Raw genomic sequence first — 14,666 nt, forward strand, 5'->3', positions numbered from 1 at the left:
CTGTGTGAGGGCTGCCTGTAGCTATTCATCATTGTGTCAGTACTCAGAGGCTGCACCACTTGGCTGCTTCATTGGAACACAGGGAATGATATTCATCTATGGGCTAATAGTGGCTAACTGACGGTGGGAAGGCATTAGACGGCTGACTGGTTTTATTGAAAATGAGTGAGCTGACAGACCTGCCAACGGAACAGAAGTGCCAGAGGCAGTCAAGCAAATCCTGTTTATTAATGCACAACTTTCAAAGTTGAGGAAGAGCCAGCCTTTATTCTTCACTTCCTCTTGTCCTCTCCTTCACCAGCCTACGCCCACTTTGAAGCAAGGAACCACTGTAGGTTTGAGCATACGTGCTTGCATGTTTGCACACATCAAGCCGTGTCCGTTTGCACACAGGACGACGTGCACTTTAGCCACTGCAGCATTCTGTCCACGGTTCACTTCAAGTGTCACAACACTCAGTTCAGCGGCTGCATCCACATTGGATGTCTCCATGAGGACCAAGCAGCACAAAGAGGACAACATACAAATGATCGGATAAAGTCAGAAATAGAAAGAAGTATGAATTATTTCTATTATTGCCATTATGAGGGTATTACAGGGAAAGCCTGCTGGTGCTCTGTGACACCTTGTTATGAGATAATAGGCAACAAAGTGCCCCATCCAGCAGAGGGAGATCTACACTCAGAGCTAGCTGCAGGGCCACCGCCTGGTGGTGAAAACGACACACTGGTTGTACCTTATGTCAGCAAAAGGAGCACATAAAACATATCCACACTCTGCTACGTACGGAGTAAAGAGGCTTTTTGCTGAGTCAGTGATAGGTGCATGGTCAAACAAACTGCTGCAAGAAATGAGTTGTTTCAAATGTCTTGGGATAAAGAGAGCCAACGAAGTCAACGTCACTAACAAACCCTCTCTGCTCTACTTTCCTTCTGAGAGTCCTCTCCAGGATCACAGAAAGAAAATGAAAAACTGCAGAGAACATTGGAGTTGATTTATCACCAAGGTTGTTCAATTGTTACACTGCCTTACACCTTCTATGTTGTTATAGAAGACTGACAAAACCAGCAGAAATGATGCCTTCATCCTGAAATGATTGCTCACAGATGGAACCTAATGGCAGGAGAGCGAAATATTGCCGCTCGAATAGAAACACCCTTGAGCGCTCTGAAGTGAAAACCCAACATAAGAAAAGCTAGAGCTAAGATGCTGACTCCAAAGAAACATAATTCAATTGCAAGTGTTAACTATTGAATTTCCAATGTACCTATATGTCTGGAGGAGCCATGTATAATATTTTTCCAAAACAAATCCATGTGAAATACTTGACCAAGCCACTCTGCGGCCAATCACACATATTTCTTTCAATTTCTGATGGAGCTACACAAAGGGAAAGCTAAGTTTAACCACTGGACAATCTTTGAGCTTACTGGATACTAATCAAGATCTTACATAACCTCATTCTGAATTAGATATAAAACATGCCAAAAAGCCTGTGTAAAAATCAAGCTTTCTAATAGCATTTATGCACTTAATAAGAAGGGTTTCAGCAGACCAATCTTTAGCTCACACTGATTATCCACTGCACATAAGCTATCTTAATTATGACAAATAGCTGAATAAGGTGGAGTCAGAGCGTTCTGAGAAAGTGTGGAGTTTGGAGAAAGACATCTCTCCTCCTTGCAACCCCCCCAAGGCTGAATGATCACAGCTCTAAAAGCAGCACCCAGCTGGAACTGATATGAGGACAGGTCCCCGGGTGCGGGTTTGGGAGGAACGAGGGCCTGTCGGTTGTCATGGCGATGCTAGGCGGTGGCGTGAGCGAATTGTCCACAGTGGGTGACACGGCACATCCTGCAGCGCGCCGAGCGGATCATTGTCCCGGCTTTTCTACGTGTCTGTTCAGGGAGCTATATTGATCAGGGAGCCTGGGACTCACTGCAGGGCTGCTCTGACAGAGGGCACATTTAGAGGCTGTTGGTGGAAGTTTGCACCTTAATATGTATTTGGAATGTAAAAGGCCACGTATGAATATGTTTAGTGTGCAGCACAGTCATGGAAAAAACACTAAAAGAGTAATCGGGAGTAGTGACTGAGAGGAAAATTGATCCAAAATGAATTCTGCCTTGGCACATAATCCTGAGTTGTTCAGTATTCACCAGATCAGACTGTGATCGCACTGGCAGGTTTAAAGGAGAAACAGTAAGTGTGGGAATAGAAACAAGACTCTCCTAAAAAAAGAGATCATTGCTCTCAGCAAAACATCACTGGATAAATAAAGTGATGCTACAACGAACATTAATTTTTCTTTTTTATTACCCTGCCCAAAATTTGGTCGATCAATTGATTAGTCATTTAGACAATAAACTGTTATAAAATACTGACAATTGTCTCAGACCATCAGTTCAGAACCCTTTGATACTCAGTTTACCATCATAAGTCATCGGAAATCTTTACATTTGAAAAGTTCTAATAAACATGCAAACTTTCAACTCTTTTGCTTGAAACATTACATTTACTCAATTATCAAAATAGATTTTGAAACTTCTGTCAATCAACTGATTGGTTAATTGACCAATTTCTTTCTATCTATTACAGGACAAATGTTCAGCATCTGTCAGTATTTTTCTATTTTTGTGTGCATTGAGGTGATGAAGTACGTGTACTTTACTATGTTCCAACCCAAGACCTACCCTAGCATGTGTATGTAATATATCTATTTGATAAACTTAACTGTTCCATTTAATAAGGAACTGACCAGCTCTTGTTTAGTGTTGTGCGGGAACAGTCTGGACAGCATGTCCATGCAGAGCGCTCTGTGGTTGGGTATGTCATCAGTGTACTTAGACACTGTGAACTGGAAGTGTTGATGGTCGTCTGAACACCAGCCGCAGAACCTGAAACAAATTCAACAACAACAAAGTATGATCAGTGAGAAAAACATAATAATAATAAATAACAAACAGTATGACTTTGTGTTTCGCAACCTTCAATTCACAGAGTTCTGCTTTTACACGTGCTTATCAACATCGGTGGTTTAAAACTATAAAAGTCTATTAGGACTAAGAAAGCTTTTAAAGGGATCATCCACTTATTTCATATTAGCTGGAAAAATCAACTATATTTTTGTCATTCTAGCAATGTACAAGCACCTGGAATCATGAAAAGAAGCAAAGCTAGCAGTCTTCAGGCCTACCTGTCAGTTCTTTGCAGTTGCTCTTGGAGAGTCAGTAACCTGTTGTGGTACCTCTCTGACAGGGAGTGGAAGGCCTGGATCAGGGAGTCCTTCAGCTCTGGGTAACGGCAGTCCGAATCAAAAACCTCCTTTGGAACGTTTTCTGCATTCACCAAATCATCTGAAGCACTAGTGAGATATTTCTGCAAAGGACAATATGAACATCTTTGAGCTAATTTGTACAATATCCTCAACACACATCTTGATATCTTTGAGATATACAGTTAAATACAAAAGTTTGGGCATCTGGGCGAATTTGCACTTAACATCCAAGACTCATATGATATATGTGCAGTCTTTCCATTAATTAGGCCACATGCTTGGCCAATTAGGCTGATTCTGAAAGAACACAAAGTTATGGCCAGGATGTTGCTGCAAAGAAGCATCCATCCGTCCATCCATTATCTATACCCTCTTCATCCTGAACAGATCTATACAGACACCGCAGTTTGAAGGTGGACACCCAAGATTAGCATCACCAATTCAGTGAGGACAGAGTTTTTGAAGAACATTATGATGTTAGACAGCAGTTGACCTTTGACCTTTTAGATTTAAAATGTCATCACTTCACCATTTTAACCTATTAGACACTTGTGAAATGTTGTCATAATTAGCACATGAATTCTTGAGCTATGGCCACAAACATGTTTTGTGAGGTCACAGTAATGTTGACCTGAGACCTTTGGCAACTAAAATCAAATCAGTTCATCCTCGAGTCAAACTGAACACTTCTGACAAATTTGAAGAAATTCCCTGCAGGTGTTCCCGAGGTTCCATTTTTACAAGAAAAACCCCAAAACAAAAGGCCTCTGGCAGAGACATGAAATGAGCCTTTCTTCAAGTAAGTGCAGGAGAAAAGACAGAGAAGCATTTACTTAAAAGAGCATCTTGATAACTTTTAACTATGGGGGTGGAAGTATTCTGCTATTGGGTTGTGTGGCAGTCAGCAGACAGACATTCCACTAAATATCAAAAACATTTTGTCCGGCAGGCTTCTACATCTGGACAATGATCCAAAGTATACCTCAATCAGTGGTTCTAGGTTTTAAATTAAATATAAGGAAACAGTAAATTAAGACTAAGTACATTAACATTTATCCACTTCTTTTACTCCTATGTGCGCCCATGCTTGCCCAAATATTTCTATTTATTTGCTTTGGTGACATACTGTCGTGTTGAAATGGTTGATCTGCTAAACAAGAACAAAGGATAAGATATCTAGATCCACCAGTGAAAAAGGTACCTCCAAGGCAAGGCCCATGATCTCCTCCTCCAAGTCCAGGTACTCGGCATTGAGCTTTGCAGTTATGTCATCTTGCTGGTCTTTCACAAAGTGTACCTGGTGGTTCAAGGATAAAACCATAAAAATGTCTTGAATGCAGTCTCAGAATATAAACATGCCATTTATGTAGTTTGACATTATGCTGTCCTGAGAAAACAAATGAGAAAAACAGAACTAAAAGTCTGAACTCTGAGGGTTCAGGAATTCCTCTGAAATTCTCACAGCTTAAATATGCACACACATTCTTTTGGTCGTATAGATTTGGAAACATTTCAGTGATTCAGTGAAAGTAAGTAATCAGAAACTGCTCATTTTCCAAGACGCTAAGAGGAAAACAGCTCGTTACAAATAGTCAGTTCTTATCAAATAATGAAGCCTATTTCTCCGTTTCAAGAAGGGAGCACAGAAATAAGAATTTAAAATGTAAATAACTATTTTTATTTATAGAAATATTACAGCAATAGTCACATCAAAAATATGTTTAAAAAACAGCATTGATTGGCAAAGTTGTGGAAGGAAAACCAACAAAGACAGTGTGACAACAATTTTCTCATTACACTAAAACAGAAACAGTTTGGTTGTGTACAATTAAAAAAAAAACTGTAGTTCTTTCAGGTCTTTAGCCACTTGTACCAACTCCTTTGTCCTTTGTGGCTTCACATTTGTTAGTTCAGCACTCTCACTCATAACATCTATCTCAGTTTGCTCTAATGTGTTGCTCTGGCCTTTGCAGCATGATCACATGACAGTCACCGGCCCGTATTGGTGGATAACTAAAGACTTGACTGCCAACTGCAACCAAGACTAGAGACTCACCGACTGTGTCTTTGTAAACTCAGTCTGATTACCGGATACTGACGTGTTACGCGAGTTACACAAAGACTACCGCTGTTTACAGTCGGAGCAGTGTTACATCCTCCGGTGTTTTCTATCACAAGTAATAAACTGCACATTTTCGATGGTGAAATGACAACAACGTGAGCCAGACTTCCTTTTTTCTAACAAAATGCAAAATCAAAAACGTGATGCGACTATAATGTGTCGTTGGAAGCTGCAGTGTTACTGGTGGTAGTTAATGTCAATGTTTTCTTCATCAACATTGAAACAATGTGGCATTTGAAAAGAAGCAGGGAAAACACACCCACTACATAGAGATATACTCCATGTTCTGAATACTGATTACGAACTTTGCAGTGTTTGTAGTGCAAAGCTTAAAAATATTGAGATCATATTTTTCCAACCAAATTGCTCAGCGCAGGATTTTGTTTTCTCAGACAGGACATGACTTGGAGACTTTATATTCCCACAGGTGCTGTGAGCTCAGGTGGGATTCTGCATGTTAAAGACTGTAAATTAGAAAATACAACATAAGTGATACAAAAGTTAAAATAATGGTGACAATATGGTCAGAAGAAGCAAGAGACTTCAGTGTTTCACCACTCTGCAGACATATCAGGACAGAATGAGAAGGTTTAAGTGCTTGATGGAAGAAACACTGGAAGAACTGAATCACAGCAGGAGAAGAAGATGGAAACCAACTGGAGGAAAGAGAGATAAAGAATGCCTGAAAATGGGCCTGAAAATGGGCCTGCTCTGTTTCTCAATACTATTGCACCTGTTGGCCACATAAGCAACAATGACAGTGGGTGGATAGGTGAATGAATGTGGGAAATTATTTAATTTTTTTGTATTTGAAAGGAAACTAACTGGTTTTATCTTGTTGATAAACTGCATAATCGATTTTGTAGAGAATACGTTAAGTTAACAGTTAAGGAAAAACTCACCCTGTTTATGTCACTGACAGAAACACATTCAATGATTAAGGACAACTACCATTTGACTGTGTGAAACTGTAATACTGTAACATTGAGCCAATTTCATTTCTTCATTGATCATGTGCATTAAAAATCTAACTGGTCATATAAAGACAACTGAATTTGACCTGTGGCTGCATTTCATATTGTATGACCAAAGAGACACAGCTTTTGATCTGCAGACAACTTTAATATTTAGGTAAAAGGATTTATTATAACTAAAAGAATGGTACGTTTCTCACAGTTTCACCTTTAACTCCATTATTTAATATATTATAATGTCGCTTCCACCATTTCTAAGAGCTAAACGCATGGAACAGGTTACGTTTCAATTATTGTACCTTTTGATTCCCTTTTGTGAGGCAGTGTTAAATTTTGTGTCCATTTTCGTACGTCAGACTCCTTAGTTTTCATTTAAGACAGTCAGGGATTGAAGTGTAATTATATAGCACCCTCTCCTCTGATTGTTGAGTCATAGAGAAGAAAAGTGGTGAAATAAATAATAGGAAAATGGACAAAAGATGTAAAAAAAGAGAAGCAGAAGCTAAAGGAGTGATCGTGGCAGTGAGTGTGTATGTTTGTGCGTGAAGAGGGCAATCAGGTGGATAGTTGCTGCTGGCCAACGAGAGAAGAGGAGGTCATGGGAAAGACACAAGCATGAGTGAGGCCCACAGATCCGACAAAATGTCTGGCAGACGGTTCATTCCAAGTCTGGTCTGTCTTTAAAGACCCCTGCTAGCTCCTTAATCTCACCATTCATCTCTGGAGCCTGCAAAAAAACCCTCTGACAGTCAAAGGCAGAATTGATGACTTTGGGACTCTGGGTATCTAACAAACAGGAGCTTCATGGATAGTGAATAATGCTGTGCACAAGCAGCGATCATTGTAGGAAAAAGCAGTTTAAACTTCTGTTGGATGTGCTGGATGGAGTATTTTAGTCTGGTACCTGCAGAGTGCGGGCACAGCTAAGCTTCACTGTTGAAGGCTTTCAGTGTGCAAACAGGATAGAAAACTGCCAAATGGTTTGCTGACAAGCAAGGACACGAGTTGCAAAATGCAACTTAGTACTCTCAAAAGCTGGAAGGTTTTATGTACTGAAAATGTGCTGTTAAACTATAAACATCACATTATCTGTGCTACAGTCTGCATGTTCAAAGCAGCTGTGGACATTCAGTCATATCTTCCTTTCACATCACACAGATACCTGCTGTTTTACTTGTTCCCAGTTTGATGGATGTGTAGTGAGCTTTTGTTGTCGTACTTCATCCAGTCTGAAGCGCAGGTCATCCCTGAGCTGATGAACAGGTTCCACAGTAGCTGTCCTGAAAGCCTCCCGATCCCTCTCAAGAAACAGCTCTGAAACCCCCACAGGTACACACTTTAGTACATCAACACAGAGACTGACGGTGACACAGTTACTGAGAAAAACTGTTGGTGTAGTTTACCGTAGTCTTGAAGAGGGAAGATGGCAGTGTCTGTTTTATTGTTTGGCGTCATCTGCTCCAGAAAATCCTGGATGTCATTCTCGGCCTTCTTCCTGTTTCATGACAGAAAGAGAAAGTTGCGTTCGATACAACCATGTTCGTTAATGCAGGTAACAATTTACAAAATGAGATAAGCCACAGAGACACGAAGATAATCACAATTTGCTTGCTGCCTACCGTTCCCTTGGCGTATGCAAAGCTAACGTTAAATACAAGAACATTGAATTGTAAAATGAGCAAGCAGTGTTTACCATTAAATATTGCAGCTGTTGCAATAAACGAACCAATTTTGACAAAAACGCTGCTTGAGTTGACGTAGCGCTGTCTTTATAGGCGTGGACGGGTTATACATAAGTAAAAATCATGCCTTCAAAATAAAATCACATTATATCATTATGCAAAATACCACATTTGTGGCCAGTGCACTGTACTTCTAGTAGTCTGCTGGTGGGGGGAGGGGGGGGGGGAGCAGCATTGGAGCCGGAGACACCAACAGACTTAACAAACTGGTGAAGAAGGCCGGCTCCATCATCAGCTACAAACTGGACAGTCTGGAAAAGGTGGTGGAGAGGAGGACGCTGAACAAACTATTGTCTATATTGGATAATCCTGACCACCCTCTCCACCTGCTGCAGGGACAGAGGAGGACGTTCTCCAAAAGATTCCTCCAGCTCCTCTGTCACAAGGACAGATACAGGAGATCATTCCAGATACAGGAGATCGTTCCTGATACAGGAGATCATTCCAGATACAGGAGATCATTCCAGATACAGGAGATCATTCCAGATACAGGAGATCGTTCCTGATACAGGAGATCGTTCCAGATACAGGAGATCATTCCAGATACAGGAGATCGTTCCTGATACAGGAGGTCATTCCTGATACAGGAGATCGTTCCTGATACAGGAGGTCATTCCAGATACAGGAGATCATTCCTGATACAGGAGATCGTTCCTGATACAGGAGGTCATTCCTGATACAGGAGGTCATTCCTGATACAGGAGATCGTTCCTGATACAGGAGATCGTTCCTGATACAGGAGGTCATTCCTGATACAGGAGATCGTTCCAGATACAGGAGGTCATTCCTGATACAGGAGATCGTTCCTGATACAGGAGATCGTTCCAGATACAGGAGATCATTCCAGATACAGGAGATCGTTCCAGATAAAGTTTAGGTTTAGGTTAGTTTTGTTTAGTTTAGTTTATTTAATATTATTTTATCTTATTTTATTGTATAGAATGTGTATTTTTTTTAAAATTATATTCAATATTTTGTATCCCTGTACATGCGGCTGTAACATAAAAATGTCCCTCTGAGGGATTAATAAAGTATATGTCTATCTATTTATCTATCCAGTTCAGATTATTAATTATTAATGTGTTGCTGCATGTGTCACTTTAAAACTGCAGCTGGTTCAGGTGGAACTAATTTCAACGTGTTTATAGATTTCATATAAATAGTCGGAATTTGTACAAAAGATGTCAAATACATGCAATGGTGTAAAAAGTTAACCCTCGTGTTGTCCTTGGATCAAAATGACCCGCAGCTGTGTTCAACCAAGTTCTATTTTATTTTCATATTTTTTGGGATCATTGGTGACAAGGAGGCTGTGAGGGTTTCTTTAAAGAATGATGACCAATGATCCCAAAAAATATAAAAATATAGAAATAAAATAGAACTTGGTTGAACACAGCTGCGGGTCATTTTGACCCGAGGACAACACGAGGGTCAAATATTTGCCTTCAAAATGAAGGTGGAGTAGAAGTATAAAGTAGCATTATGTGCTGTTATTCAAAGTACTTCCTAATAATACTCGTATTAATAAATGTACTTTGTTACTTTCCAACACTGCATACAACTACTGCTATAATCAATCATATAATCTTTGAGGATGGGACCATGACGATCCTTCTGTCTGTCACACTAACTGTTACAGACTGGTGGACTTTTCCCAGACGTTTGACCAAAGCTGAGGTCAGGATGTCTTGTTACTGTGGGCAGCTTCATATTAACAGGCCTGTGGAGGGAGCTACAGTAATTGTTTACTTCTCGCTGACTAGCCCAGGAGTTAACATGGTTGTGAAAAAAAAGGAGGAGTAGCCGTGGAGATATTCTTACTTGTTTTCCATTTTGACAACGCGGCTTTTGAATACCGCGGTAATTTAACTAGATATACAGTGGGTTCGGAAAGTATTCAGACCCCTTTAAATTTTTCACTCTTTGTTTCATTGCAGCCATTTGCTAAAATCAAAAAAGTTCATTTTATTTCTCATTAATGTACACTCAGCACCCCATCTTGACAGAAAAAAACAGAAATGTAGAAATTTGTGCAAATTTATTAAAAAAGAAAACCTGAAATATCACATGGTCATAAGTATTCAGACCCTTTGCTCAGTATTGAGTAGAAGCACCTTTTGAGCGAGTACAGCCATGAGTCTTCTTGGGAATGATGCAACAAGCTTTTCACACCTGGATTTGGGGATCCTCTGCCATTCTTCCTTGCAGATCCTCTCCAGTTCCGTCAGGTTGGATGGTGAACGTTGGTGGACAGCCATTTTCAGGTCTCTCCAGAGATGCTCAATTGGGTTTAGGTCAGGGCTCTGGCTGGGCCAGTCAAGAATGGTCACAGAGTTGTTCCGAAGCCACTCCTTTGTTATTTTAGCTGTGTGCTTCGGGTCATTGTCTTGTTGGAAGGTGAACCTTCGGCCCAGTCTGAGGTCCAGAGCACTCTGGAAGAGGTTTTCTTCCAGGATATCTCTGCACTTGGCCGCATTCATCTTTCCTTCAATTGCAACCGGTCGTCCTGTCCCTGCAGCTGAAAAACACCCCCATAGCATGATGCTGCCACCACCATGTTTCACTGTTGGGATTGTATTGGGCAGGTGATGAGCAGTGCCTGGTTTTCTCCACACATACCGCTTACAATTAACGCCAAAAAGTTCAATCTTGGTCTCATCAGACCAGAGAATCTTATTTCTCATAGTCTGGGAGTCCTTCATGTGTTTTTTGTCAAACTCTATGCGGGCTTTCATATGTCTTGCACTGAGGAGAGGCTTCCGTCGGGCCACTCTGCCATAAAGCCCCGACTGGTGGAGGGCTGCAGTGATAGTTGGCTTTGTGGAACTTTCTCCCATCTCCCTACTGCATCTCTGGAGCTCAGCCACAGTGATCTTTGGGTTCTTCTTTACCTCTCTCACCAAGGCTCTTCTCCCACGATTGCTCAGTCTGGCTGGACGGCCAGGTCTAGGAAGAGTTCTGGTCGTCCCAAACTTCTTCCATTTAAGGATTATGGAGGCCACTGTGCTCTTAGGAACCTTGAGTGCTGCAGAAATTATTTTGTAACCTTGACCAGATCTGTGCCTTGCCACAATTCTGTCTCTGAGCTCCTTGGACAGTTCCTTCGACCTCATGATTCTCATTTGCTCTGACATGCACTGTGAGCTGTAAGGTCTTATATAGACAGGTGTGTGCCTTTCCTAATCAAGTCCAATCAGTTTAATTAAACACAGCTGGACTCCAATGAAGGAGTAGAACCATCTCAAGGAGGATCAGAAGAAATGGACAGCATGTGAGTTAAATATGAGTGTCACAGCAAAGGGTCTGAATACTTATGACCATGTGATATTTCGGTTTTTCTTTTTTAATAAATTTGCACAAATTTCTACATTTCTGTTTTTTTTCTGTCAAGATGGGGTGCTGAGTGTACATTAATGAGAAATAAAATGAACTTTTTTGATTTTAGCAAATGGCTGCAATGAAACAAAGAGTGAAAAATTTAAAGGGGTCTGAATACTTTCCGTACCCACTGTATGTGTAGAGAGTTGCGAGCAGTGGCACATCTTCATGACTAGGCTCATTACTGAGGCTCACACTTGTGTACAACATTAACCTTGGGTGGCTCAGACACAGTCATTACGCAGCCAAACAAGCTGCACCCCAGAGCTAGTGCTGCCCTTCTCACTTCACAAGGCATGACACTGCTGGGAGCCCAGTCCCGCTCTTCTGCCTCAGCACGCAGAGAAACAGTTTTCCTCCACTCAGTATACCCTTTGTCACCACACAGCTATAACCTCCTTCTTCTCTCGGTTTGCAAGTCTAATTCAATGTCAGAAAATCTGCTTAAATCTCTTCTCTTGTTGTTTTTTTACCCCCCCGATCCATTTTTCTCTTTAGGTTTATTTTTCATCCACCCTCTTAACACCGTATTTTTTTCATGCAGGCTCCTGACTGGGTGCAATGGGGCTTAAGTGGAACAGTTGCATGGTGTAATAGCACATTCAGAAAACTGCAGCAGATAATGACAGGGAGTAATAGGGGGCTCTTACTCAGCCTTTTGCAGCCTGGGGCACTCTCTGCTCCACACCTGTCTGTGCTGCCTTAATATGGAGCTCTCCTTGGTTGCCTTGGCTGCACAACGAGTCTTCTGAACCTGCAAGACAAGGTTTAATGCACAGCAGGAATAAACAGTTTCTATGGAACGGCTATATGCACCGAAAAAATAAACATATTGCTGAAGTGCTTTTAAATGCACTTTAGCCGTAACATTTATTTCCTTCTACAATTAACTTCAGCTAGACAAACCTTTATGCGCTGTGCTTTAATGAATCAATTATCTGGACCATTTTGTAACTTTGCAAAAGCCTAACAACAATAAAGTGTATGAACCATAATGTAAGAAGGAACATCAAATAGGTCGTTTTCTTATAGTTAAATGCAAGTCGTGTCCTTCTGCTCTGCACACCAGCAATATTTTTCGGATGGCATTTGATTCCCTTTTAGTACTGTGTCTGTGAGAGGCTCATAAACTCAGATCAACTGAAACAGTGTCACTGTTAAAGCATGAAAGCAAAAATAAACAGTGGGGAATTAAAATAATCAAGTAGAAACATGCATGACACGCAGGAGGCATGTTATGAGGGGAGGAAAGGGGAGGTAGAAGCCTTAATCTACTGTCATTTGTTTTCCTTTTTAATCATAGCCCTCCTTCAGAGCGCTCTCAGAGCAGCGATTTATTGTCTTCTATCAGTGTTTTTATACACAAGTCAGTGGCTCAGATGATTGTACAAAGCAAAATCTCACACAACTAATACATGGGATCCTAATCTAAAGGAGTAAGGGTGTTAATTTATGTAGTGACTGTCTGTCTGTGTGTGGAGAGGCTGCTGCTGGTTTTGCAAAATAAGTTTGAATATGTTGTAATGTTACCCTCAGGGTGACATTATTTTATAGTAACTGGAATCTCTACAGCGCTGCGCTGAAGGCAAAAGGACAAATTACTGTTATTCCACACCTTCCAGTTGAGGTTTTGTAGAGGTTCTTAATTTGCACTAGCTGTTTAATAACTCAGTTTCACTACAAAAACTGTGCCTGCAGCGAATATTGCATCATCTCATTTCTCACTGTGCCAAATAATACTAATCCATTAATATCCACCCTTATCAGTCTTACACTACCTATTAAAACAGACAGCTTCCAATTCACATTTTATCAAGAAAAGACATTTTAAACACAGCATGATTTCATATTATTTGTCAAACTCACTTGAAGAAAATCTATGCCTCTCACAGTGGTATTCATATTTTTCTTCTCCACATTGTACGTTTTTATGCATTTAACACCATTTTATATCTCATCTCATATCTCATCTCCTAATCCAGCACTTGCAGAGTCTGATTCTGATTCTCAAGCCTTCCAGATATCTGTTATCAGTCAATCACACTCTTGACAGTGATAAACAAAATGTGTGCTATTTTCCAGATACACGACATAACACTTCATGGCTCACAAACTGAATACCTGAAATCTAATAAATATTAGAAAATTACTGGACCACAAACTATATGGCACGACACACATGGAAGATCTGAGTTAAAATCCCAAAATGAATCCTTAAAGCAACAAACTAATGTTCTCGTCTTCTAGTCAGAAGACCGTAATCCTGTCAGAAATTATCTGCATGCTTGACTTTAGTGATATTGTGTAAATACATAGCTCTTCCTCAACAGTATAATGTTTCATTGAGTTTTTACATTTCTCACTTGCAAATAGACTTCTCCACAGGAGACACCTTGACTTGTCACAGTAGGAAATGCACAGGTTATTATTTACAACATAAAAGATCTTCCTGTTCTAATGTTCACTCTTTCACCACTTCTTGTATAATAGAGACTCAGTTCTTACTCTATAGAGACCAATAAACTAAGCTGCCACACATGTAATAATCATATTAATTTGCATCATCATTAATGGATAAAGTGTCCTCCAACCTATACTGGCACATTGCATTGTGGGAATGTTGCAGAAAGTAGTGAAATGCCATGGACATGACTTGCTGTCTTTTTTGTGCTCAGAGTTCAAACACTGTCAGCAGCAGGTAAATGTGGTGCATGGTGAATAAAATGATTTGGCATGTTTGGCTCAAAGTAATTCACAAATCATTCATTTAGGTTTTTACACCTGTGCTTTCCCCACTGTGACATGACAGAATGTCTTCCATGAAAAAGACCCATTGCATCTCTATGATAAGGTGGCATGATCCTCATAAAGATTGGGAATTGGACATGTACAATATCTATAGGGATCTTCAACATGTACACTCAACAAAATATGAATGCAACACTTTTGTTTTCACCCGTTTTTCATGAGTTTAAATTAAAAAAAAAAAAATCTACTTCTGTGCAAACAAAAGGTTTATTCTGTTAATTTTTTTTTTCACAAATTTGTTAGAATCCATGTTAGTGAGCACTTCACCATTGCCAAGATAATTCATCCACAGGTGACAGGTGTAGTACATCAAGATGCTGATTAAACATATCACACAGGTGTGCCTTAGACTGGCCACAGTAAAA

At 40.3% G+C, this 14,666-nt stretch overlaps 1 protein-coding gene across 3 annotated transcripts in view; it reads right to left on the reverse strand.

The window, feature by feature from the left end:
* The window catches only part of LOC138200805 (coiled-coil domain-containing protein 148-like), a 37,435-nt gene that overhangs the window by 17,320 nt on the left and 5,449 nt on the right, over positions 1–14,666 (reverse strand). For all 3 annotated transcript variants that reach the window (XM_069153700.1, XM_069153698.1, XM_069153701.1), the window contains 6 exons: positions 12,144–12,247; positions 7,777–7,868; positions 7,536–7,687; positions 4,479–4,574; positions 3,197–3,378; positions 2,759–2,897 (listed from right to left, as the gene is read on the reverse strand). In XM_069153700.1, coding sequence (XP_069009801.1) covers positions 2,759–2,897; positions 3,197–3,378; positions 4,479–4,574; positions 7,536–7,687; positions 7,777–7,868; positions 12,144–12,247 — 765 coding nt within the window. The remainder of the gene's footprint in view (positions 1–2,758; positions 2,898–3,196; positions 3,379–4,478; positions 4,575–7,535; positions 7,688–7,776; positions 7,869–12,143; positions 12,248–14,666) is intronic.

The sequence above is a fragment of the Embiotoca jacksoni genome, unplaced genomic scaffold (assembly GCF_022577435.1).
Source record: "Embiotoca jacksoni isolate LCO1_2020_lvr unplaced genomic scaffold, fEmbJac1.0.p SCAF_2, whole genome shotgun sequence".
NCBI classification, from domain to species: Eukaryota; Metazoa; Chordata; class Actinopteri; family Embiotocidae; genus Embiotoca; species Embiotoca jacksoni.